General features: G+C 33.3%; 12 protein-coding genes across 12 annotated transcripts; 6 read left to right on the top strand and 6 right to left on the bottom strand. All coding sequences in view use genetic code 12, as the record gives it.

Annotated features, from left to right (window-relative positions):
- Positions 1 to 652: 652 nt before the first annotated feature.
- On the top strand, positions 653 to 2,080 carry CAALFM_C302870CA (uncharacterized protein; the record flags this gene model as incomplete). The annotated part of the gene is made up of 1 exon (XM_714883.2): positions 653 to 2,080. The coding sequence occupies one exon, from the start codon at positions 653 to 655 to the stop codon at positions 2,078 to 2,080; it is 1,428 nt and encodes a 475-aa protein (XP_719976.1).
- Positions 2,081 to 2,116: 36 nt separating this feature from the next.
- Positions 2,117 to 3,661, bottom strand: THI6 (bifunctional hydroxyethylthiazole kinase/thiamine-phosphate diphosphorylase; the record flags this gene model as incomplete). Its single annotated transcript, XM_714882.1, has 1 exon — positions 2,117 to 3,661. The coding sequence occupies one exon, from the start codon at positions 3,659 to 3,661 to the stop codon at positions 2,117 to 2,119; it is 1,545 nt and encodes a 514-aa protein (XP_719975.1).
- A 682-nt stretch (positions 3,662 to 4,343) lies between these two features.
- On the top strand, positions 4,344 to 5,756 carry CAALFM_C302850CA (alcohol O-acetyltransferase; the record flags this gene model as incomplete). Its single annotated transcript, XM_714881.2, has 1 exon — positions 4,344 to 5,756. The coding sequence occupies one exon, from the start codon at positions 4,344 to 4,346 to the stop codon at positions 5,754 to 5,756; it is 1,413 nt and encodes a 470-aa protein (XP_719974.2).
- Positions 5,726 to 6,298, bottom strand: CAALFM_C302840WA (RNA-binding protein; the record flags this gene model as incomplete). Its single annotated transcript, XM_714880.1, has 1 exon — positions 5,726 to 6,298. The coding sequence occupies one exon, from the start codon at positions 6,296 to 6,298 to the stop codon at positions 5,726 to 5,728; it is 573 nt and encodes a 190-aa protein (XP_719973.1).
- A 254-nt stretch (positions 6,299 to 6,552) lies between these two features.
- Positions 6,553 to 9,726, bottom strand: TFC4 (transcription factor TFIIIC subunit; the record flags this gene model as incomplete). The annotated part of the gene is made up of 1 exon (XM_714879.2): positions 6,553 to 9,726. The coding sequence occupies one exon, from the start codon at positions 9,724 to 9,726 to the stop codon at positions 6,553 to 6,555; it is 3,174 nt and encodes a 1,057-aa protein (XP_719972.2).
- Positions 9,727 to 10,775: 1,049 nt separating this feature from the next.
- On the top strand, positions 10,776 to 11,780 carry CAALFM_C302820CA (uncharacterized protein; the record flags this gene model as incomplete). The annotated part of the gene is made up of 1 exon (XM_714878.2): positions 10,776 to 11,780. One exon carries the CDS (start codon positions 10,776 to 10,778, stop codon positions 11,778 to 11,780), a length of 1,005 nt encoding a protein of 334 aa, XP_719971.2.
- A 2,733-nt stretch (positions 11,781 to 14,513) lies between these two features.
- FAA21 (medium-chain fatty acid-CoA ligase) lies at positions 14,514 to 16,670 on the top strand (the record flags this gene model as incomplete). Its single annotated transcript, XM_714877.2, has 1 exon — positions 14,514 to 16,670. One exon carries the CDS (start codon positions 14,514 to 14,516, stop codon positions 16,668 to 16,670), a length of 2,157 nt encoding a protein of 718 aa, XP_719970.2.
- Positions 16,671 to 16,875: 205 nt separating this feature from the next.
- ADH4 (Adh4p) lies at positions 16,876 to 17,652 on the bottom strand (the record flags this gene model as incomplete). The annotated part of the gene is made up of 1 exon (XM_714876.2): positions 16,876 to 17,652. The coding sequence occupies one exon, from the start codon at positions 17,650 to 17,652 to the stop codon at positions 16,876 to 16,878; it is 777 nt and encodes a 258-aa protein (XP_719969.1).
- Positions 17,653 to 18,392: 740 nt separating this feature from the next.
- On the bottom strand, positions 18,393 to 18,707 carry CAALFM_C302790WA (uncharacterized protein; the record flags this gene model as incomplete). The annotated part of the gene is made up of 1 exon (XM_714875.2): positions 18,393 to 18,707. The coding sequence occupies one exon, from the start codon at positions 18,705 to 18,707 to the stop codon at positions 18,393 to 18,395; it is 315 nt and encodes a 104-aa protein (XP_719968.2).
- Positions 18,708 to 19,128: 421 nt separating this feature from the next.
- On the bottom strand, positions 19,129 to 20,505 carry SES1 (serine--tRNA ligase; the record flags this gene model as incomplete). The annotated part of the gene is made up of 1 exon (XM_714874.2): positions 19,129 to 20,505. The coding sequence occupies one exon, from the start codon at positions 20,503 to 20,505 to the stop codon at positions 19,129 to 19,131; it is 1,377 nt and encodes a 458-aa protein (XP_719967.2).
- Positions 20,506 to 20,808: 303 nt separating this feature from the next.
- On the top strand, positions 20,809 to 22,152 carry CAALFM_C302770CA (uncharacterized protein; the record flags this gene model as incomplete). The annotated part of the gene is made up of 1 exon (XM_714873.2): positions 20,809 to 22,152. One exon carries the CDS (start codon positions 20,809 to 20,811, stop codon positions 22,150 to 22,152), a length of 1,344 nt encoding a protein of 447 aa, XP_719966.2.
- Positions 22,153 to 22,470: 318 nt separating this feature from the next.
- CAALFM_C302760CA (uncharacterized protein) lies at positions 22,471 to 26,112 on the top strand (the record flags this gene model as incomplete). Its single annotated transcript, XM_714872.2, has 1 exon — positions 22,471 to 26,112. The coding sequence occupies one exon, from the start codon at positions 22,471 to 22,473 to the stop codon at positions 26,110 to 26,112; it is 3,642 nt and encodes a 1,213-aa protein (XP_719965.2).
- Positions 26,113 to 26,270: the final 158 nt, after the last annotated feature.

Below are 26,270 nucleotides of genomic sequence, written 5' to 3'. Positions count from 1 at the left end.
CTTTTCCGATTCTGTTGCTCAAGGTGTTAGTGGAATGCTGTGGTAAGACTCTTTTTGAAGATCACCGCTAATAGACAGGCACAAATACATACGATGACACAACTTTCTCTTCAACTGTGACTGATGTACTTGTTAGACATGATTAAATTATTGTTTTTCATAAAGTATTTAACTTTGGGAACTCTTCTTAATCTGGAGGTTCCTTGCATAAATTGTTTTCTGTTTTTTGTATTTCCAATATGAAATTCATTTGCATAGCTTAACCGATATGCATTAATCAATTGGTGCAAAAACAAAATATGTTGACAAACTTAACCTGGCCAAACCAAAAAAATGTACCACAAGAGCAATAATTAAAAAAGAAAAGAGTTTTTACTAAAAAGAAATTGTGGCGATTTTACTTGCTATTGTATCAACATCATCGTAACGGTTACTATTTCGTCATAATGAACAAAAAAAAAAATGAAAGAAACTCCAAAATTCAGAAGTAGAAAGAGATACGAATTGAAATTAACTTTTGGACTATAAAATGGTTCTGCTTTTCTTCAAACGCTTTTCTATTCTTAAAATTTTGAACGGCTTTTCATATCTATTGTTTATTTCCGATCATCTTGCTTGATAAAGTTTAATTTTTTTGTATTGCTTGTTAGATATGTCTGAAGAAAAAGTAGATTTGGATCAAATAGAAGAAAATTCGCTTGACACTGAAGCCTATTTGCAGAAAGAAATAGAGGATGAAAACAACCATGCTATCAACTATAGGAACTGTTCTTGGCAACGAACTGCTGGATTATTATTTAGCGAGTATATATGTCTTGCAATCATGTCATTCCCTTGGAGTTATTCTGTGCTTGGATTAGGTTTGGGCTTAATTGTTACTGTTATTGTTTCGTTATTGTGTCTTTACACTGGACTTATTATTGCTGATTATTGTGCAGCATATCCTCATTTAACTGATGTGTGTGATATTGGGCGTCACTTAATTGGTCCCAAATGGGTTTGGTATGCTACCGCTGTGGCATTCCTCTTAAATAATACTTTAATCCAAGCACTACATGTTTTAGTTGGGGCTAAGTACTTCAACACTATCAGTGATAATCACACTATCTGTTCCATTGTTTTTGGTGTCGTATCAGCAATCATTTGCTTTCTTATTTCGCTTCCCCGAACTTTTAGTCATATGTCCTCAGTCGGGTATTTTTCTGCCATCACTATGTTTATAGCTGTCGTTTTAGCAATGGCGTTTGTTGGTGTGCAATCTCACCCGTACGGGTTTAAAGAAGGTACCCCTGTTCATTGGAGGGCATGGCCAGCTAAAGGTGAAAAATACGTGAACATCATGTCTGCGGTGTTGAACATTGTCTATACTTTTGTGGGGCAAATCACGTATCCTTCGTTTATTTCACAAATGAAGCAACCAAAAGATTTCAAAAAGGCTTTAATCGTGGTGACTATCTGTGAATTGATTACCTTTTCCTTAGCCGGATCTATTATATATGTGTATGTTGGTAACGCGTATGTCACGGCTCCAGCATTTGGTTCATTAGTTGGAAATTATAAGAAAATTGCCTTTAGTTTTGCATTGCCAACAATTATATTTCTTGGTGCCTTGTACAGTAATGTGTCTTCACAATTCTTATTCCAAAAAATTTTCAGCAAAGATAGTGTTCATAGGAATAGTCATACTGTTGCTGGTTGGGCAGTTTGGATCGGCTTGAATGGGATATTATGGGCTATTGCATTTGTTATTGCAGAAGTCATTCCATTTTTCAGTGACTTATTGAGTTTAATGTCTTCATTGTTCGATTGCTTTTTCGGATTTATATTTTGGGCCTTGGCATTTTTCAGATTGAAGAGGTTGTACCACTATAAGAAAACTGGGGAAAAGATATCTTTGTTTCAATTATTCAAACAGGCTAGTATATTCCAAAAAGTTGAATACGGTTTGAATGTGATAATATTTGGATTAGGGGTGTATATTCTTGGTCCTGGGTTATATGCAACTATTCAAAGTATTATTTGGTCTTATCAAGCCAGTTTGTATGGGAAACCATTTTCATGTGTATCTAATGCTATATAGAGTATAATTTTACATCAAAAATTTTTGTATCAACTATTAAGAATGAGTCAATTTGTATAATTCATCAATGAAAGAAGCCATGAATTTACCTGGGGTTTTTTCAGATACTGCGGCACCAGCTTTATTATAAAGCTTTACAGCATGGACAGCAGCATAGAAGTTATTTGGACCTTGCGGTGACCTGGCCTGGCTGGACACAAATGCTGCAATTGTACTTCCCAATGCACAGCCAGATCCAGTAATTGAACCCATTAGTTTGTTGCCACCTTCTACTTTGACCACTTTATCTTCTCCTTCAATAATATAGTTTGTTGGTCCAGTTATAACCACAACGGCTTTGAATTCAATAGATACATCTTTACCTATTTCAATAATTTCTTCTTCCGTAAGATTCGAAATCGAATCAACGCCTCTCATATAGGATTTAGATTGCGATTCTCTATAACTGCTTGTTAACTTCCTTAAAGCCAGAATCTCACCGACATTGCCCTTAATTACAGCAAAATAGCCTGTATCCAATAACTGTCTACAGCATTCTAGTCTGCCCTTACTGGCCCCACAACCAACGGGATCAAATACAATTGGGTTTCTAGATTGGTGTGCTATTATTGAATTTTTGAATATTTTCATCATTTCTTTGGAAGGTGTACCTAAATTTAGAACTAAAGCTGTATTAGGTGTTGAGGCTAGCTCGTTAAATTCTTCATCAAACTCCGACATGATAGGTGAAGCGCCTATGGCCAATGTTACATTTGCACTAAAGTTTTTAACAACATTATTGGTTATATGATGAATCATTGGGGATGATGAACTCAATTGTTTTAATGAGTGTTGATAGTCGTCTAAATATTGCAGTTCTTCATAAGGTTCATAACCATATGGAGCACTTGAAATAAGTTGTGACAATGATAAAGTTGCTTCTGCTGCGTTCTCATTTGCCATGATACAAGATACTACTGCTACTCCATTAATTTTCTCACCGGGAACAGCACATTGAAACATCACATTACGAACATTTGAATGGTTTATTCCACCAATTGCAACGCTTTGAATTTTCTTAGCGCCTGATTTCGAATTGTGTTTTTGCAAAACTCGGAGCATTCTTCTAATACCACTAGGACCAGTTCCTTCAGGATCTGTTACATCTTTTTTTGTATTGGTTTTATAAACTGTTCCAAGACCAACATAATCAGCAATTCCTTGCTCGACCACTTCCTGAACCTCAGTAACATTAGAACAAGTTACTCCGAGAATTTTGTCGTCGCCAATCAATTTTCGTGCTATTGCCGCGGGCATGTCATCTTGACCCACATGGACACCTTCAGCGTTCACTGCTAGGGCAACATCAACTCGATCATTAATAATTAATGGGATTCCTTGTTTCTGTGTCAATTTATGGACTTGTTCTGCTCTTTTGATAAATTCTAAAGTAGAAAGGGACTTTTCACGTAATTGAACTATTGTAGCTCCAGAATTGATAGAGTCTTCAACTTGTTTGAGAAATGAAGACGATTCAGGAACCATTCCTGAATCTGTTACCAAATATAAGGTATAATCGACTTTCATTTTAGATAAAGTCATACACTATTGTACTAAGATTCAATGAAAAAATAGAAAAAGAAAAAAAAGAAATAACATGTAAGGAACTATTCAACCATTGTCAATTAATTTGAAAGGTTACCTTGAATGTGTAGCGTTTTGGTGATTTTCTATGGGTATACCCGTGAATCTTTAAGTGATGTATGCGCTTATGGTATATCATGCGTTATGAGGGAGAAATTACTTTATCAAACTTTGTTGGTGCATATACACGACCGTGTTAATTGGTAGTGTTTGCTGTATACTGATTTTTCAATATATAAGTGAATTTTTTTTGGGGTTAAAATTTTTACAAAATTTGATACTAATTTTGATTTTATTAAATGACTCCATACCATTATGATTTTAATTATCTTGTTTCAATTATATAGAGAATAGACCATAATATTAACTAATGGTCTTTTTCTTATTGAGACAGCAAAAATATAAAATAATGATATGATTTCGCCGATGCTTAAGAATATTTGAATCTGACTCATTTAGGAGATCGGCTCCCGCTAAATTTTCGCTAATAGGATCTTTTCAAAATACTTTTAACCAAACTAATCAAACTTTAAATATTGAAACTATTCCAAACTGTTTTTTTTTTGTATTTTTTTGTTTTCATTTCTACTCTGGTATTTCATTTTCTTATAAATCAAAAAGAGTTGGAGGTTGAGTCATCATGTTGATACAACCAAACCATAGAAGAAAACCGGAGTTTAATGAACGATATTATATCTGTCGAACCATTGAAAACTATTCTACAAATTTTAGTATTATTGTTCAATATAATAGACAAATCAGCCATAACTTATTATCAAATGCATTATATTCATTAATAAAAAAGAACAGTTGGTTTGTCCAGAATTTTTTCCAAATAGATCAAAGGAATCCAGCAACTGCCAATGGCCATAATTTTGAAGTACGAATTCTTGAGCACGTTAAATTCAATGATGTAGTTAAGTTTCATCAAATTGACAAATTCGATGAAATAATAATGGAGTCCCTCAACGACCATATTTTCAGTATGAACAATGCCACTTTACCTCTATGGAAAATCAACGTTTTCGAAGAAATGAGACCTAATGGAAATCAGTTTATAAGTGTATCATTTGATCATTCAAACTATGATGGACTTTCAGGAGTTCAATTCCAAAAAGATTTGGCTAAGGAATTGTTAACTGCCAAAGATGATTTGTTTTATGATGTTTTATTTGATTATCAACGTGATTTTGGAAATTTACCTGCAAAAATTTTACCAGCAGTGGATAATTTGACAGATTTATTTGATTTAGGTGTCCTACTGTCTAGTAGTTCTATTTTAAAAAAATGGGTTCCATTTTATGATACTATTTGTGGTTTTATTTGGCCATCGGACCCACCAATTTTCGATACTGATACACCAGTTACCAAAAACTTACAAACTAAATATAAGTTTTTGAAATTAACTTCAAATCAAATTGGTCAAATTTCCAAGTATTGTCGTTCACATGGAATCACCCTTACTACATATTTTGATATAATCTGTATATGTGCATTACAAGAGACAGTTTTCTCTGTAGTTAAATCACTGGCTACCCATACATCTTCATTAGTCGCTATAAATGGCAGACGATACTATTCTGATGAGATCAAAAATTTCCTTTATGGTACTTTAGTTTGTGGTGCACCAATTATTTTGCCTACCATTGAAAATAAACTTGAAGCAATGCAAATTTTCCACCAAGAAATGACCAATGATATAAATACTAAAAAGTCATTCCAATCAACTGGTAACCTCCTTAAACATGCCAATGTATGGGAATATTTCCAGAATAAAATTAATAAGATTGGTGGGAGATTTACATTGACTATTTCTAACCTTGGTAAAATATCAAACTCAAATGATATTTTTAAATTCGAACAAATGTATTTCGTCCTGAATACCGGGGTTGTCTATAATTTTGTCTTAAATATAACCACATTGCCCAACGGGGAGTTAACTGCGGTGGTAGGTTATATTCCTGAATTTGAAAAGTATGAGTTGAATAATAAACCAATAATGAATACATTTATGGAAAAGTTTTATGATTTGCTTATCCTTACATCATCCTGATTTTCTTCTTCTTGTTCTTCTTCTTCGTCTTCTTCAACATGATTAATTTCATTCATCTGAGATATATATTCATCAACTTTCCCTTTACTTTTATTTTTAATAACATTAATCAATTGTTTAGTTCTTTCTATAGAATATTCTTCACATTTCTTGATAGTACCACTTACATGTAAACATCTAATTATAACATAATTATTTTCCATTTTTTCAATTAATGACATGGCCCCAATAATATAATCACTCTGATCTCGTCCACATCGTAGTATCCCTGTTGATGTACGATTAGAAAAATATTTAACATTCAATAACATTCCTGCTTTCCCTGCTCCCACATCTCCATAATGATCCAGTAATGATTTTCGAATGACATTTAAAATTGTTTTCACATTGATACTATTAGGCGATGATTGATGTAATGTTAATAATGCATTCAGCTCAGATTGACTAAATTGATTAAAATCCTCTCGAGGAGTGACTCTTGTGTCTGCAGTTGGTGGATACAAAATTTCAAACAAAATGTATCTGTGCTTGATTCGAACCATTTTGTAAACTATTAGGGCAATTTGCTTTATATAGCACTATTATTCGTGGGAACTTTTTAGGATGATGAGATAAAATCAAGAAAGAAAAAAAAATACTATACGAAGCTACCAAATTATAAATGAAGCGACGAAAAAAAAATATAGGTCTAGAACTGTGTATCACGTGATTGTAATGTTAATATTGACTTGAACCAAATTACTTTCAAGAGAACAGGTTCTGTGAATGTTTAAAAGAATTCAATTAAAGTGCATACTTATACAATTGTTAAATACTTGTCAATTATTTCCTTAGCCAATTTTGGATTACCGTCAATGTTATAAATTAAAGACAAATTATAAGCAGCTTCCCAAGACATATCATACTCATAATTATCATTATTGTCTTTACTACTGTTTACAATATCATCTTTCATAGCCAAAACTTGTTCGTAATGTCGTACTGCAAGTGTAAATAATCCAAGAGTATGGAAAAGCCGACCCAAATTATATTCAATTTCTTGTAATTCATAAATCGTGGCATTCAATTGACGAAGTTTTTTATATTCTAAAATATAACTTATCCCTTGAAGCAATTGAATATGTCTATTTGCACTTAATCTTTGCATTGATCGATGAAGATGACCTAAACCCAAAATTAAACATAACATTGGATCTTGATTATATTGTTTATAAGCTCGATTTAAATAAAAAAGTGAAGAAACATAACTTTTATTACCTCCAAGTAGATTCCCATACACATAAATGAGATCAAGATGATGAGGTCCCAATTTAAATCCACTAAGATCGGTAGTTATATGTGCCATTCCTGAAACATTTTTCCCCGTATAGCAAGAATCATAACTTTTCAATTGACGTAAAAAATATTTTTGATGATTATAACTGGCAAATTGTTCCCAATATTCAATTCCTGAACCATAACAACACATAAATAATTTATATATAAACGGAGAAAATTGGTTCAAGTTTAAAAAATGTCGAAGATATATGAATAGTGAATCAACAACACGATTACGTCTAACACCAAATGCTAATTTCAATGCTCTTAATATCGTTTCCTTACGCTTATCCTGAATAAAAACATTTACTGCTAGGGCAATATCGACAATTTCATCAGCATAATCAATATTATTCTCATACCGAGATATCAATACTGCATATTGGGCAAAAATATCAAACCATTGATCATAACTAAGTCCACGATATTCAGTTTTATTAGTCAATGTATGTCGAGTATAATGTTCATCTTGTACTATTCCTTCTAATAAATTATAGGCTCGAGCCAATTTTTCATCGAGTCCCATATCTTTGCGTCTACGATATCTCACTATACCATTAAACGTTCTATTTTTGTCTCGAGGGAAGAAACTTTTCACATTAGTGAAGATTTCAATCAATTGTGATGCCAATTGTAACCAAGCCCCAATGGCAATTCTATCACCAGAATCTATTGATTCTTGTAATCTTTCCATACGTCCAAATTTTTCCAAAACTTTCCGTTTAGCATTATTTTCAATTTCTTCCTTCTCTTGTTCAGTAAGTTTTCTCTTGCCATGGACTTTGAATTCATTTGGAATCAAGGATCGTATGTTTCCCGATTGTGCGGTATCCAAATTCAAATCTTCTTCCTCCTCCTCTTCTTCTTCTTCTTCTTCAATTGACGCCCCATTCTTATGATGTACTTTAGGTTTGGATTGTCGAACTTGACGAATCAAACTTTGTGCACCAGCACTATCTCCCAAATAATACAAATTTTCAGCTAACGATAATTTAAAATCTAAATTATCTGGATCATGTTGTAATAAAGTTTCGTAAGCTTGCTTTGATTCATGATAGTCTCCAACTTCAAAATAACATTTAGCTAATAATTGAACAAGTTCCAAACTGATAGTAAATTCTTCATCTTCACTGGCTTTCAGTAAGAATTTCAATGCATCTTCATAATGACCATGTTCTTCAAGTAATTTCCCGGCTTCAAAATGTAAATCAGAAACATCTTGTTCTTCCAATAAATAATCAAAATGTTGAACAGCTACATCTTTTTGTTGTAAACCAAGTCTTAAACAACCCAATTTGAATCGAATATCAATCGGTAGGTCAAACGGTTTGTTCTCGGCTAAATCTATTTGATCTTGAGATGATAACGTCAGAATCACTTCGAATCTTTGGCGCGAATCAAATTCCAAATCTTCATTCTCGTCCCACCAAGTCTCTTGACTTCTATTTTGAATCCATCTTGATGCTAATTTCAATACATTCAATCCCATTCTCCATGAATGATTTTGTAGATGTAATTCCAATAAAATATTTAGTTCGGCCCAATCAAATTTAGGATATAACTCATTGGATTCTCGTTCTGGATGAATGTTACTATCGAGAACTTTCATATATAAATTAATTGCGTCATTCAATCTTTTTTGTTCCAGATAAACTGATGCTAAATACTTTATAATATTAGAATCTTTAGGGTATAATTGTCGCACTTTTTGGAATCCATCTAATGCTTTACCATATTGTTTCCGTTCTTGATAAAGGATGGCACGTTGTAATATAAATTCACAACTTTTTGCTATATCAGGGGTAATTGCACGTCCATAACAATAAACAGCTTGATCAATATGACCTAATTCCGCTGACAATTGGGCAACTTGACCCCAAAATTCTGTGTCCCAAGGATGGATATTAGCTGCCAATAACCAATAATTACAACATTCATTAAGTTGCCCTTGTGCTTTAGATATCTCCCCCAAAGCCTTGTAAGCACTAAAATTTTTGGGATCCTTCTTAATAACTTCGAGATATAATTGTTGGGCTACTTGCAAATCTTTACGAACAAACGCTTCATTAGCTTGTGATAAATTCAGTCGTACTTCTGGGTCCAACTCTCGATTATCTGCTCTCATCATTTTCCGTTTATAATAGGATCTAGAATTTTTACTGATCTTTTCTCTTCGATTTCTAACTCTAAAGTTACTAGCACCTTTCAATGCATCTTTAAAATTATAATCTTCATCATAATCATCTTCTTCTGGTTCATCACTCAATATTGGCCCACCAATTTTATTATTTCCATTATTGTTGTTATTAATATTATCGTAATCGTCATAATCATCCGATTCGTCTGAAAAAATATACTCGTCAGAGGACCCATCATCACCATCATCATTCTTATCGATTTGCATCTCTTCCATGAGTCGCTCAAAATCTTCCTCTTTCAAGTCATGGTATTCCGGTGTTTCTTGATTTTTTGTGGTACGTTGATTTTGATCCAATTGCTTCTGTTTCTGTTGTTGCAACTGTATTTGTTGTTCCTCTTCTTCTTCCTCTTCTGCTAATTGTTGTTGTTGTAGCTCTAGTTGTTGACGTTGTTGCTGTTTAAGCTGTTGTCTGGTTGATCGCCTAATATGGCTGCCAGTATTGTCTTCTTCCATCTATACCAAAGTTATTAAGAGAAGAAAGATTTGATAGATTTGATAAGACCAATTGAGAATATTTACTTGCAACTGAGTGGGTTTTTTTTTAGGTTTCTAAATGTCAGAAAACAAAAGGGTGAGAAATGTAAACATCCACAATTGAGAGAGAGAAAGGAAAAAAATATCTCCTGGTTGCCATACTTATTTATTTCAAGTAATACACTTCTAGAACAAAGTAAGAACTCTTACTGAAATAGTTCAAATAGGAGGATGCTTGTACGATAGAACTGAGTATGTGAAAATGGTCATATAATGTGTCCAGAACCTGTATTCGGTAACTTCGGTTCGTATTTGAAACTTGGTTTTGAGAGAACTACTAAGAAAAAAACAAGAATTTAAAACCACTCTTCGTCATTTTATTATTAGCCAACCCTTTTCGTTAAAGACAGCAGCATCAACTCTTAGAATTGAGCAGTTTTTGTAGGTTGAAATTGACATTATAGTCTTACTGTTATCTCTATTACTGTTGAACTAAATTAGTTACTGTATTTGGAGATATTGATGTTGATAGTCTCTCCCCTCATTCCTGGGTTCTTACCCATAAATAGATAAATGTCGTGTGGTTTTCTCGTTTTCTCGTTTTTTTTTTGCGTGGTGTTTTTCTCTCTTCCTCGCCTTCCTCCAAATTGTGTTGTATATTTAATTATTATAAATTCTCATATAAATAACAACAACGACCAAAGAAAAAAAAAACTACTTCCCATCGTTTAAACCATTCATTCTATCAATTGCTTTCTATTTATTTAAATTTAATATATTCCCACATTTGAAATTTTCTTTATCTAGCATAACATAAACCTTAATCAAGCTATCAATAATAATAATTTAGTTATTATACACCCTTATATTTACACACACACACAGATCATCAAGTCAACCCTTGTGAAGAAGAAAAAAAAATAATAAACTTCACAAAACACCCCCCAAGTTTCCCTCCGTCAGTTTCCTTTAATAACTTTTAATACTATTCATATCATTCTTCTTTTTCCTAAAATTTATTTATTAAAATGGCTGAATTAAGAAAAATTGCACTTTCAAATTCAAATCTTAAAAATATGGCATCACCTTCGTCATCAACACCTGGTTCTTCTGGAGCTTCAAGTCCTCAAGGTAATGGCATGGCCAAAACAGATTCATTGGTAAATTTGACTCAACCAGAATTATATGGAATTTTTCGTAATGATTCAAATACTAGTCTTAGTAAAGAATTTGAAGAAGATTCAGCAGAAATTGAATTCAAAGTTAATTCAAGATTAAATAAATCAACTGCTACTACTACTACTTCTTCTTCTTCCTCAGAAGCTAAATATTCCAAAAATGAAGACTTTGAGAAGTATTTACCATTGCCACTAAAAATTGTTGTTTTAACTTTAGCATCATTTATTTATAATGAAGTTACTAGTCAAATCAATTTCAATCATACTCAATCAAATTACCCCTTGACAATTAAACATTTATTTAAAATTAGTTCTTATATTCATTTGGATGAATATCTCGCGTTTGTTGGTCAAAGTAAATATGGTCATTTAGTTGATGAAACATTTGCCTTGATGATTCAAGGATTAGTAATGGCAAGTTTCCATCCAATTTTAGATTATTATTTACCTAAATCTTTAACAAAAAGATTATTATCATCTAATCCAAACCCAAGTTCGTCAACAAGTTATTCGACTTTAATCAATGATTTGATTCGTTCATCAGTGGCATTCTTGGGTGTTAGTTATGCCATTCGTAACATTGAATGGTCATCATTTTTACAAGTTGCCATCATTTATTCATTGGTTAGTCCTGGATTGTGGTTATTACTCGATGGAACTATTTCTGGTCTTATTGGATCATTAGTAGTGTCAATTGCAGCTTGTAGTGTTGTTTATTATCAGAATTATCAATATTTAAACGGTGTTGGTGATGCTTCCCCAGTGGAATTGGTTGCAATTTGGTTATGGATTGGTAGTTTTGTTTTTGGTGGTCTTATAGTTTTTGGTAAACTCGGTAGATTTTTATTTCAATAAGAACTGTAACTATGTTTATTGTTGAGTTATAATACACGCTTAAGAATTAACCAGGAATATTCGTTAGTAACGGTAATAGTATAGTAGTAAGTAGTATTTAAGTTAATGGCATCATTGATATCTTGCTGGCATCGTAATGAAAGGAGAATCAAGAGATTATTGTTGTAGTTGTGGTTAAAGTGACATAACGTATACAAAAATGATTCACAGTCATTACCATTGCCACTTACTACAATTGCTTTTATACTTCTGATTTACTTAGCTTTATAATGACAAATTTGCGAAACTATTACTTTTGGTTCCTCGACTTTAGGAAGTATAATTTAGCTAACATAAAATAATAGATTTCATTAAATACTTTGCTCATGCTGTTGTTATTTTAAAATCACAAGGAGAAAGAAATGAAAATAAGGTTTTATCAATATGTAAAACTCAAGGATCACCGGAGGCTTTAAAGAATTTCAAATGGAAATCCAACGATATTTGAAAACCCGTAAAAGATATAATCAACAATAACATTAAATCAAAAACAAAAACAAATGACTCGAGTTTGACTATTCACTTTCAATTGTTCATGTTCATGGCATAAGTAATAGATGAAACAAAACATGTGTAAATAAATTATTGTGGTTATAAAACTTTAATTTGATAAATTTCACTGACCGTTTTGTCCCAAAAATTCATAAGTTTTATTCCTTAAACAATAGATAAGAACAAGAAATTGATTAAAGTTATTAAAGTTATTAGACTGTGAATTCAAACTTTATTGTTGAGAAATTTATCCTATGCTTCAAAAAAGAAGGAAAGACAAAGAAAATGGAAAAAAATATGATAAGGACATGAGGTTTACTTTAACAAAAGAAATGAAAATAAAAGTAAGCTTGAATGTGAATCAATATACAGATTAACACAACTCTAAAAAAAACCCTACAGGAGAAATGTGTAAACTTTGTAATAATTTAGTAGGGTATATTCTGTTGCCTTCTTTTTCTTCCAATACAGTTGTTGTTAGTTAATGTGTTTGTGATATATGATTCCTTATATCCGTGCGTATATATAGGAAGTGACTTGTGTGGATAGATAGACTTGATCTATATTTATATTCCAAATTACAGTTTCAAACTACAGAGCTTGAATAAAAATGAGGAAATATATTCCTTGATAGAGTATGGAGATAATTGATAATGATGTTTAATAGTCGAGGAGAGAAGTAATCATGTGAAGGTAATAATGTATAATGCCAATCTTATTTTGAATAAATATCAATTGACATTGTTTGAAAAGAACAGAAAGAAATAACGGATATTGGTTTCTGATATAAAAGTCCGAAATTATTTTGGTTTTGTGGAGGTGGTGAGTTATAAAATTATGGCGAATATAAATGTAAATTGGTACTGCCATTCTTTGAAATTTAACACCACAACGCGATTCTGTCCTTTTTTTTTTATTTTTTTTCCGTTCAGGTCCTTTTTTCCCCCCATTTTATTTATTTTTCCTTTACTCTCCGCATTTTCTACTTTTATTTTTTATTTTTTGTTTATCTATCAATTGCCCCACCATTGAAGCAACAACACTAAAATCATCTCAATTGTAAATAATCCATTATCAAGGAATCTCAAATAGAACAAAAAAAAATTATATATAAAGAGTTAGCTCATAAAGCAAAGACCCATATATATATATATGTAATTGGGTGACAACTTGAGTATTACAATTGGAATCAAGAAATTGAATAGAGGAGATGAGGTGAAGAAGAAAAAAAACCAACTAGCAAAGGTGGAGAAAAAGGGGAAACAATCTAAGACGGAAAAAGAATTTCAACTCATCAACGGTGATCGCTATAAACAATGTTGGTTGGGAAAGATTGTAGGCAAATTATACGGTTTTGATAATCTAGAAACTACCAATTCAAACTTCTTGGATCTTGATAAGTTGATCATTCAAGAAAAAAAGAAGTGACAAATCGTAATGACAAATGTGTTGGTAACAACCATTATACAACTTTTACTCTTTATTGATATCATTTCAGTTGGAGAAGAATTGATATCACTATATGCACAGATAGTAATTTTCTTGTTTGTTCATTTTCACATTCTTGTTTTGTTATTATATTTATAAAAACAGTTTCTTTTACAAAAGATAATAAAAGCCAAAATTGTCTTGTATCCACAAAGTATGGTTGGTGAGCTATGGACCACAGAAACAAGAAGGTGTGATAGTATCAATCATTGTAGTAGTAGTAGTTCCTCGTGGTTGTGGATGTATGTCAAACATTATGGAGTTCGGTAGAATCCTACAAACCATAGATAATCCACATATATATTTGAGTTTGTGTAACTTTATCAAAAGTGCCGAGGAACAACTCTTGCTCTCTCTCTTTTTTTTTTTTTTTTGATTAACATTTTAGTTCCGAAAAATAATAAAGTAAAGGTTTGCATTTAAAATTTATTATTTTTTTTGTCCCACCTGTACTTTGTATCTGTCCAATGGAATCGACATGGTTGGAAAATACACAATTATTAGATCTCTTTTGATGTACATATATATAGGTATATATATATCTATATATAGTCATTAAATTCTCTTTTTTTGTTTCTGTTAGTAAAACATCTTTTTTTTTTTTTTAGTTTTATTTTCAGTTTATTTTCAATTTATTGATTTGAATCCAACAATCAACTTTAATTCATCTTTAAACATAATTGATATTTTACCTTTTACCCCTCCTTAAACAATATGGTTTCGTTATTTAGAGAAGATCCCAAACATATTCTGAAAACGATCAATGCTCATTTGCCAGTTGATCCCCGTTCACTTGCCAAATCAGTTCCATTACCTAATACTGAAGCACCAGGATTTTCCCCAATTTACAGAAATGCATTTTCCCCAGATGCATTACTTAATGTTCCTTATCCAGGATTGGACACTTTATACAAGTTATTTGAATATGCCGTAGATGTTCATGGAAATAAACCAGCTTTAGGTTCAAGGGTCAAGAATTCTGATGGCACGTTTGGCGATTACGTATTCCAAAATTATGATACTATCAGAACTAGAAGAAACAATCTTGGATCAGGGATTTTCTTTATTTTACAAAATAATCCTTATAAAACTGATAGTGATGCCCATAAAAAATTGAAATACGATCCAAATTCTGAAAATTCATTTATTTTAACTATTTTTTCTCATAATCGTCCAGAATGGGCCTTGTGTGATTTAGCAAGTGTTGCTTATTCAATCACTAATACTGCCTTGTATGATACTTTGGGTCCTGATACTAGTAAATATATTTTGAATTTAACTGAATCTCCCATTGTTATTTGTTCCAAAGATAAAATTAGAGGATTGATTGATATGAAAAATAAATATCCTGAAGAATTGAGTAATTTGATCACTTTAGTATCAATGGATGATTTGACTACTGAAGATTCAATTTTGAAAAATTATGCTCATGAAAATAATATCACGGTTTTCGATATTAAACAAGTGGAAAAATTGGGTGAAATCAATCAATTGGATCCAATTCCACCAACTCCAGAAACTGAATTTACTATCACATTTACTTCTGGTACTACTGGTGCTAATCCAAAGGGGGTTGTTTTAACTCATAAAAACGCTGCTGCTGGTGTAACATTTTTGTATTGTAATTTTATGGGTAAAGAAAATGTCCGGTTCTATTCATTCTTACCATTGGCCCATATTTATGAACGTGCCAATATTCAATTTGCTTTAAGTTTGGGTAGTGCTATTGGATTCCCTCAGGGCCCTTCTCCGTTGACCCTTCTTGATGATGTTAAAGTGTTGAAACCAGACTTATTGGCATTGGTTCCTCGTGTTTATACCAAATTAGAAGCTGCCATTAGAGCACAAACCATTAATAATATGGAAAAACCTTGGTTGCAATCAATTTTTTCTACTGCCATTAATGCAAAAATGGAAGCTCATGCCAAAAAAGAAAATGAACATACAAATCCAAGTTTCTTAGTTTATGATAGAATCTTGGGACTTTTAAAGAAAAAAATTGGGTTCGACAATGTTATTACAATGACTACTGGTAGTGCACCAATCGCTCCGGAAACAATTAAATTTTTAAAAGCAGCTGTGAACGTTGGATTTGCTCAAGGATATGGGTTGAGTGAATCATTTGCTGGGGTTATGGCTTCTTCCAAATATGAAACTGAATCGACTTCATGTGGTGCCATTAGTGTCACCACGGAAATGAAAATTAGAGATATCCCTGAAATGGGATATTCCGCTCATGACAAAGAAGGGGCTAGAGGTGAATTATTGTTAAGAGGTCCACAAATTTTCAAAGAATATTACAAGAACCCAGAAGAAACTGCTAAAGCGGTTGATGAAGATGGTTGGTTCTACACTGGTGATGTTGCATGTATTGATTCTGAAGGGAAAGTGAAAATTATTGATCGTGTTAAGAATTTCTTTAAATTGGCTCAAGGAGAATATGTATCTCCAGAAAAAATCGAAGGTTTATACTTGTCTCAATTCCCATATATTGCTCAATTATTTGTTCATGGTGATTCATTACAAACATTCCTTGTTGGTGTTGTTGGATTAGATCCAACCACTATTGGTACGTATATCAAGAAAAGATTTAAAGATGAAATTGTCAATCAAGCTGATATAATTGAATTTTTCAAATCACCAAGAAACAGAAAAGTATTGTTGGATGATATGAATAAGAGTATTGGTAAACACTTGCAAGGGTTTGAAAAATTGCACAATATTGACATTTCGTTTGAACCATTAACTGTTGAAAGGAATGTTATCACTCCAACAATGAAAATTAGAAGACCAATTGCTGCCAATTATTTCAAACAAGAAATTGAAAATATGTATAATGAAGGATCTTTAATTAGAAATAACAATTTATAGATGATTTGAGACGCTAGTTATGATGATTCAGTTTTGCAATTGAATTGCAAAAAGACAAACATTAAAAAAGAAAAAAAAAATTTAGAATTATTTAATTTGATACATTATAATACATGTGTAACATATATATATATATATATAAATATAAATATTTGAACTTATTTATTTGTTAAACAAGCTTGAATAACACACGTTATTACTTTATTTAATGGGCTGTGAATCCACCAGAGGCATACAAAGTTTGACCAGTCATCCATCCTCCTTCAGTGACCAAAAATCTAACAATTGGAACAATATCAGAAACTTTTGTCAAACGGCCATGTAATCCCATGGTCTTGAAAAATGCAACACTTTGTTCAGTTTCTTGACCATACAAGAATGGTGTATCCATAGGACCTGGAGCACAACAATTGACACTAATCCCACGTCCATGTAACTCTTTTGAAGCAGCTTTACTATAATATTCAACTCCACTCTTGGTTCCTTGATATAATCCATAAGAATCAGTATAAGCCGCAAGCAACGAAGTGACAATAGAAACAATTCTCCCATTATCATTTAAACTAATTCCGGCTTCTTTAATAAAAAAAAATGCACTCTTATTATTTGCAATATCCATTTCATCAAATTCTTCTTCAGAAATTTCAGTAATTGGTTTTTTCAAAACTTTACCAACATTATTAATAGCAATATCAATACCTTGAGGAAATTTCAGTTTAGCAGTGGTAAATAATTTGGTTAAATCTTTAGCTTTATCCAATTTACTACCATAAATTTCAATTTTTAAATCGGGAAATTCTTTCGTCAATTCTTGTTTGAAAGTTTCTGCTTGATTTGCATCCAGTCTATAATGCAAGAATAAATTGGCTCCTAATTTAGCCAATTCTCTAGCTGTTTCTCCACCCAAATGTTTAGTACCACCAGTAATAATTGCAGTTTTACCTTTGATTTGAGATTCTGGTGCTAATGTAATGGAACTCATATTGTAAAGCAGCTAAATTAGATTTCTGTTGGTTTGTGAAGTTAAAAAAATATGTTGGTGTTTGTTATTTGATAGTTTTCTTTTCATCAAGGAGTGAAAATTGGTCTCCTTTTATACACAATAAAGCACGGATATCTGTCATTGCTATTTGCCTTTTTCCCCCCTCTTAGAGTGTGTTTAAGTGAAATTGATTGACAAATGGAGGATTATTACTATTGAAAAGCTTATTAGTGTTAGCAATACCTGCATATCAGCTTTAATTCCTTATATTTCTTTCGGGTATAAACTTAATTAGGAAGCTCCCGCGATTTTATGTTCCCCAGAAAAACAATGGACTATTGTTTCTTGTGAGCTGGACCGGGACCTCTCCCCCAATTGCAATTTACAAAACAATAGAAAACTAAAGAAGCCAATCAGTTGTAGAGCTCTAATGTAGGATCGTTTCAGGTTAACAATGGTATACACTAAAAGTGTTAACTATGTCATGCTGTATTTTAGTAGCAATCAAATTTTTACTGCTTCTAGTGTCTCGGCACTTTAATGCGACTTCGCTATATACGTATTGCTCACAGTACTGAATAATTCGAATCAGAAGATTTCCTATAACTTACAGAGGGATAACATAAAAACCATTAATTCATTAAAAGAACATATCCTAACAAACCCCACAATACTATATACATTTGAATGAATAGATATTAATAATTCTATGGTTGACAACGGGACAATAAAGCTGTTATTCAAGCATTAGTGGCATACCCAATTGTGCTTCCACAACACAAAACAACTAGTATACTGCCACAAATATTCTTATCGGAAGCAGTACAATTAGTGCCAGAACAACTATCAAAACAATTACACCAACAATCAGAACAACAAGTCGATAATTGATTTTCACTGGCCCTTTGTGGTGGATTGTGAATATCTGATTCCTGATCTGATATTGAAGATGACGACGATGATGACTGTCGAGGTACATATTTTGGTGGTGGTTGAGATACATATTCTGGTGGTGATTCCACATTATTCACATGGGATGATTCCATATTTGACATGGCTTGCTAGATAGTATATTTAAATAAACGTGGTAGTGGAAACTCAAATAAAAACCAAGTATTCAGCTATCGAATAATGGATAATGTGGATATTTGTTTTGCAAAATATATTTTTAAGGTTATTTTTTTTTTCCTTCTTCGATTGAGTTGTTGATGTTTTGCCTACGTTTTCGTTTGAATTTCGGGTCGTCATTGCGGTTTTGTTGGTTGTGGTGGGGTCGGTGGTAGTAGCACTAAGTGGCGATGATGTCAGTATTGCATACAAGGCAAGGCTGTGCACCATCCATCCATTCATGACGTGTCGTGTGATTTTCCTTTTTCTGATACATATCACCAGTTTTTAAGAATACAAAGATAAAAAGAAAATGACATACTATTATAATGTTTTAATAAAATGGAGTATAACATGCACTATAAACATCTAATTCTTACCTTTAGCTTTTTTAACAGAAGTGGTGTTTTTTGGCAATTCCTTAATGTATGGAATAAATTCTGGTTCACCAGGAATGTATTTTCTCAATACTTCAGGAATAACCAACCCATCTTCCTTTTGGTAGTTTTCTAAAATACAACAGATAGTTCTTTCAGTAGCACTTAAAGTTGAGTTCAAACAATGGACGTATTTCTTTTCTTGTTGGTTTTGTTGTTTTATACCACATCTGATTTCCAAATTTCTTGATTGATAATCAGTACAGTTTGAACATGAAACCAATTCTTTGTATTCTTGTTGGAATGGGAACCAAGCTTCCAAATCGTATTTCTTAGCAGCAGCATTGTTCAATTCACCTGAAACAATACCAACAACTCTGTATGGCAATCCTAATGATTGATAAAATTCTTCTGAACATCCAATCATTCTATCAAATTCTTCCCATGATTTTTCTGGTTCAGTCAAAACAAATTGTTCAATCTTTTCAAAAGCATGGACACGGAAAATACCCCAAGCATCTTTACCGTGTGATCCAGCTTCTCTTCTGAAACATGATGAATAACCAGCATAACGAACTGGCAATTGTTCTGCTGGTGATTCAAACCATTCACCGGCATGGTAAGCACTAATTGGTTGTTCTGAAGTGGCAATTAAATATTTTTCATCTTCACCATCAATGACTTTATACAATTCTTCGTCAAATTGAGACAATTGTGCGGTTTTAGCCATGACTTCTTTATTCATCATAACTGGTGCTTGCAATGGAACGTATCCTTTGCTACTCAAAAACAGTAAACCGTAGTTGATTAAAGCTTGGTTCAAAAATACCCCATAGTTTCTTAAGAAATAACCACGATGACCAACAATTCTAACCCCTCTTTCTGGATCGTAACCATCTAATCTTAACAATACTTCATGATGAGATAATTTGGCTGGTGCACCAGTAGCTGCAGCAATTTGTTCTGGTTTTTTGTAATTTTCTGGAGTCCAGGTTCTAACCAATTCATTGTTTTCTTCATCTTGAGAATCAACAACTGATTCATGAACGATGTTACCAACTTGATTGATTTTACTACGTAAATTCTTATCTGCTTCAGCTTCTTTTTCAATAATTTCCTTTTTTTCATTACTCAATTTTTCCTTTTCAGCAATTAAATCTTTAGCATCTTCTTTAGCTTTGAATCTTTTACCAATTTCTTTTTGTACTGAATTCAATTTCTTGTTGTGTTCATCTAAATCGAATCTTAATTTAACCCATTCTTTATATTCGGCGATGATTTCATCAACTAATTCGACGGAGTCACCTCTTTTCTTTTGGGATGCTTTAATAATTTCTGGGTCACCTCCCYTTTTCAACGAGAAATGCATTAATGTCTAACATGGTATCTAGAATGTAACTTAGGGGGTTGTGGTGGTGGGTTTGGTTTAAATTTGTATGGTGATTATTACGTGGAACAAAAAAATTTTTCTATTCTTTACGACCTGTAATTTTTTTTTTTTTTTCACTATTTTCATTCAATTCAATTCGATTAACAAACAAAGAGACAAAGTGCGACAAAGTGCGACAACCATTTCCTTAGGAATGGTTTATATGTAGGAAACAGCTATCTTGTATATTCTCAAATTAACTTTTCTATGTAAATAGTGTTGCTTTTTTCGTCGTTATTCATTATGGAAAAACTACTACTAGATCGACTGTTGGGTAGAATAACACCTTCTCGATTCTCTAATATAATTACTGAAAATTTCTATTCTGAGATTTATCAACTAGGCAAGCATGATGTTTTCCCAAGTAATTGTCATGACTATGCAGCTGTCAATAGTCTCTCCTTAGAAACAACAGATTATCAATATCTATTAAGTGGAAGCAACGATTCGTCTATCAAACTATGGGATTTAAAACAACAAGAAACTATACGTGAAGAAAACGAAATAGATGCCAATCTACATTTACATCCGTCCACTTTTGATAATTTTGATTACGACAATCCTGTATCGACTTTTGTCAATTTAGCAACCATCCTAAAACGACATCATCACAAATTTGGAATATCGTGTATTCAATGGTGGCCGTATGACACTGGAATGTTTGCAAGCTCGTCTTTTGATCACACTGTGAAAATATGGGACACTAATGAACTCACCCCAGTGCACACATTTGATCTACTGAACAAAGTTTACGATATAGATATATCTGCAGAAAATGCTTTGATTGCTACAGCAAATGATCAGCCGTTCATTCGACTATTGGATTTAAATTCAACTTCTAGTGCTCATACATTACTGGGACATAAAGGTAAAACTTTAGTAGTGAAATGGCATCCCATAAATCTGAATATATTGGCATCGGGTGGGTACGACGGGGAAGTGAAAATCTGGGATATAAGAAGAAGTCAAAGCTGTTTGACCCAATTGGACATGCTGAGAACCAATGATTCCAGCTATACTACCAAACTATCCAAAGCCCATCTGGGCCCAGTCAATGGGCTTGTGTGGGATCCCCTGGGATCACTATTGTATACTGTTGGTAATGATGATAAAATTAGAGTTTGGGATATGGTCAATGTTTCCACACCACCACCAATTAATAAATTAATTAATTTTGGGCCATTAATACGAAATAAACATCCACATACGATCCCTCTTTTGTTGAATCCTCAAGGTGAAACTGAAACCCAATTTTTATTATTCCCTTCAGAAAGTGGAGATGTTTTCATATTTAGAACAATTGATGGCAAGTTGGTAAACCGATTGGCACGAAAAGGTAGTAGAAACACAGGTAGAACAGTATCTATGTGTAATGGTGGTCCTTCAACTGCTAAATATTTTTGTGGTACAATTGATGGTGAAATTATAAGCTGGGGTCCATGCTTGGATAAACCTGACTTGTCTGAATTGAGACAACAAGATGAAAATAATGATTTTGATGATGACGAAGATATAAATGAAAGGCTACTCAAACAATTCCAATTGGAAAATAAAAGGAAACAGTTTTTAGAGTCAATAGAGAAGTAGATCTGTTAATTTATGTAAATGTTATAAATATATGTTATGTATCATTATTGATAATGAATTGTTATTGGGTTAACGAGGTGTGTGTGTAGGAGGGGAGAAACAAGAGAGAATGTACGTGAAGTACTGAGAAAGAAAAGAAAGGAGGAGTCGCAGAAAAAAAGTTTCAATCGCGTACTTTGACAAAAAAAACAATTCCACTTCAATCTGTACATATATATATTTTTTTAAAGCACATCTCATTGTGAAGTCTAAAACAAAACAAACAAACAGGGGAAATTAAGACGAATCAGGAGGAAGGATATCATATATTATTGACAGATGAGTAAAATAAAATTGAAAGCTTTGTTGATTCCTAAGGAATTTGAACAGATTGATGCATCCAACATTGATCCCAGAAAATATGTCAAGTTCTTGTATCTTGTGGACCGTACAGCGAACATTGAGAGTTTAGAAGAAGGTTTAATAACACGATTTTCTAAAAGATATCCAAGAGAGCGGAAACTACGGGTTTTGGCTTTTCAGAATAAAGATTTATGTGATTTGGATCCTGAATTTGCTGTGGAAGATGTGTTTAATGAGAGCAATGATGAACTTCGAGTTTTGGTGGATAATAAATTCAAATCAATTACTTATACACCCGAACCTGCAATTTCCACTCCAATTAACTTTAGTCAAGCTGAAACGATCCGAGGAGGGGTTTATAGTACCGTTGACATAACTGATGACAAAACCACTCCGAAAAAATCCAAACAATCGCCTTTATCATCGCCAGTATCTTTGGCGCCACCACCTGAATCCAGATCTAATCGTAAAATACCCCAAAAGAAAAAATCAGTATCTTCCCTAAAACAAAGGATCACCAGTGGTATGCTTGAAGCACCTCCTGCTACGCCAATGAATAATCCGGACAAGGTATATTTCGATGAGCGTAGTTTTACAAGTCCGAAAAAGAAACAACAAAAGGCTAAAAAAAATGACTCATTTGTTGCTTCGAGCTCTCTAGATGAAGTTTCAAGTGGCGATGAGTATAAAGAAAGTGAGGAACTGGCTGCAGAAACTGCCGATTACGAACCTGAAGAAGAAGAGAAAATACAACCTGAAGAGTTGCTCTCTATGTATGAAGAGTTAGATTTCCATGAGAATGATGATTTACCATTGTCACAGACTCTGAATCCTAAACACTCGACCATCAATAAGGCACTACAGATTGATATGGTTGAAGGAAATCCTGCCATGTATTTGTCAAGAACTAAAAGAAGAGCAGCAAGAGAAGCGAACCTTGTTTTTACATCTTCCAAGAAGGCCGCAAAAACCCCTTCCTCAACCCCTAAACCAGCATCAACGATCAAGACAACTCCTAAACCTGGGAAAGTTCAAAAGTCAACCCCAACCACCAAGCAAAAGCATACATCTCCAGTGGTGGGTGTTAATGGTCAAAGTAAATCCCTTCCTAAACCAACCCAAACTGCTGGTACCGAAAAAAAAAGTCTGATATCAACTTCGTCTAAGCAAGCAAAGACCACTGTTGGTAAAGCTCAAACGAAGGCTACACCAGTAACCCACACAAAGACAGCATTAACAACAACATCGCAATCATCCAATAAAGCACTTCCAAAACTGACAAATAAACCATCAGTTTCTAAATCAACATTAGAGGACCTTTATGATCGAATGAAAGTATTTGGACAAAAAGTGAAAACATTGATGGTTCATGGTGAAGATGGGAACATCATTGGATACGAAAAGATACCCAATGATTTTGGAGATGGCATTCAATTAGCCCATGATATTTCTAGTGAAGCAATTGACACGGCTTTACGATTAACGGTGCAAAAAGATAGTCAGGACTCAGATATTGTCAAAACTGAGGAGAAAGTTTCAAATCCTGAACCTATACTGTCAAATCCAGAGCCTTCTTTGCAACCTGTTGAAAAGATTGTTTCTATTTCTAGTGATACAGAAGTTAAGTCCAAAACAAGTGCTAACAATTTGGACAGTGAAGATACTGATGACATTGTAATTAAACCTCCAGTGAAAAACCGGAAAACGGGTTCAACTAAAGCTGCATCTAAGGATTTAGATAGTGATGATGATTTAAAAGAAATTGCTTCTGCTACAGCACCACCCAATGTAACTAGCACCAAACCTATATCTAAGGAACTGGATAGTCATGTTGCTAATGATAATGGTAGTGATAGCGATGATATTGATATCAAAGCTGCTGATGCTGCATTTGTGCCGGCTAAAATAAGTACTGCAACTTCAGCACCAATTTCAACAAATGTTAACAGTAATGTCGCTAATGATAATGGTAGTGATGGTATTGATATTGATATCAAAGCTGCTGATGCTGCATTTGTGCCGGCTAAAATAAGTACTGCAGCTTCAGCGTCAATTGTTAATAATAATGCCGCTAATGAAAGCGATAGTGACGATATTGATATTGACATCAAAACTGCTAGTGCTGCTTTTGTCCCAGTTAAAACTGGCACTGCATCTTCAGCGTCAATTGTTAACAGTAACGTTGCTAATGAAAGTGATAGTGATGGTGTTGATATTGATATTGATATCAAAGCTGCTGGTCAAGCATTTGTCCCGGTTAAAACTGGCACTACTGAAGCTTTAGCACCAATTGTTAATAGGAAAGTTACTAATGATAGCGACAGTGATGACATGGATATTGATATCAAAACTGCTGGCGCTGCATTTGTTCCTACCAGAAGCGGTACTACTGAAACTTCAGCGCCAATTGCAATAATCGTCGATAGTAGTGAAGAGGAAACTGGAAACAATAAAACTGGTAATAATACTATAAGTATTAGTCGCGAGCAGTTGAAAACGTTTGCCAAAATTATCAATAAATCCAAAATGGGAAGTGGGTCCTTTTCAAATAATTCATCTAATGGACAAGATGTTGTTGATAACAAAATTTTACCTGATACTGCCCCATCGGCTTTTGCTGGTATGGTTGAAATCAGTGATGATGGCAACGGAATATCTGGGAATAATACGCCTAACAGGTTGAATTATGATGACAATGAAAGTTATATTCCAAAATCATTTGCATCGAACTTCAGAGCACATGAACGGAAAACACAGGCACTAGGGTCTTTGCAAATTGTACATCAAGATCCAGTAGTAGATAAAACACCAACTAAAAATTATGAGCTTGCTAGTGATAATATGCTACTGTATATTTATGTTGGTGATTCAGGTGGTGAGGACATCAATGCAGTAGGTAGGGGAATTGATGATAGATCAAGGGGTTATAATAAATCGAGTGACCCACTGTCACCTTTTGGTAAAACTGATACTTCATCTAGTTTTCTTTTCGGTGGTGGTGGTTCAAGCACTAATGCCAATACTAGTATACCTAAGCCAGCATTTGGAGCAGGTGATTTATTTGCTACAAAACCTAATAATGGAAACGGTACTAATAATAGGAATGACTACAGTATGGGAAATAATAATGGTAATAGTTCGATTTCAGTCGGTGGTATAAATGCAAATAATACTACTGGCTCGGAATGGAACAATAATAATACTCATAGGAACGGCACTGGTGCCACAAGTGGGTCGGTGCTATCAAACAAAACCCTGAATTCAAATGACCAAAATTCTTCAATTCCTTCAGCCCAACAACAAGCTAACAATAATATAAATCTGGCAACACGTGCAGCACTACTGAGACTATCACTGTTGCAGAATTTAGTTAATCTGAATAAAAGAAGCCGACCAGACTCAGAATCTGAAGAATCTGATGATGGAGAAGATGAGGAAGACGAAGACCACGATGAACCAGAACGTGTACGGAAAAAATCCAAATTAATAGCATCCACACCAATTCCTAAACCAATAATGACTCCATTGAGTGGGAATGGTAATAAACTTAGATCAAATTTGATACCATGGTCATCTAAAGCAAAACCCATAATTCCTAAAMCCAATACCAGCACCTGATCCAACCAATGAAAATGATGAAGTCAAAAATAAAAACCCACGAGAAGGAGCTCAAGTGATAGACAAACTGAAGAATAGATTATTGTCGTCCTTAACCGATTTGGTTGGTAAAGGATTACCCGATGTCAAGGATAAGAAAACTGTTGCTAAAAAACCAC

This window comes from Candida albicans, chromosome 3 (assembly GCF_000182965.3).
Source record: "Candida albicans SC5314 chromosome 3, complete sequence".
In the NCBI taxonomy this organism is placed as follows: Eukaryota; Fungi; Ascomycota; class Pichiomycetes; order Serinales; family Debaryomycetaceae; genus Candida; species Candida albicans.
Note: the sequence above shows the minus strand (reverse complement) of the source record. Positions and strands in the feature narration are given on the sequence as shown.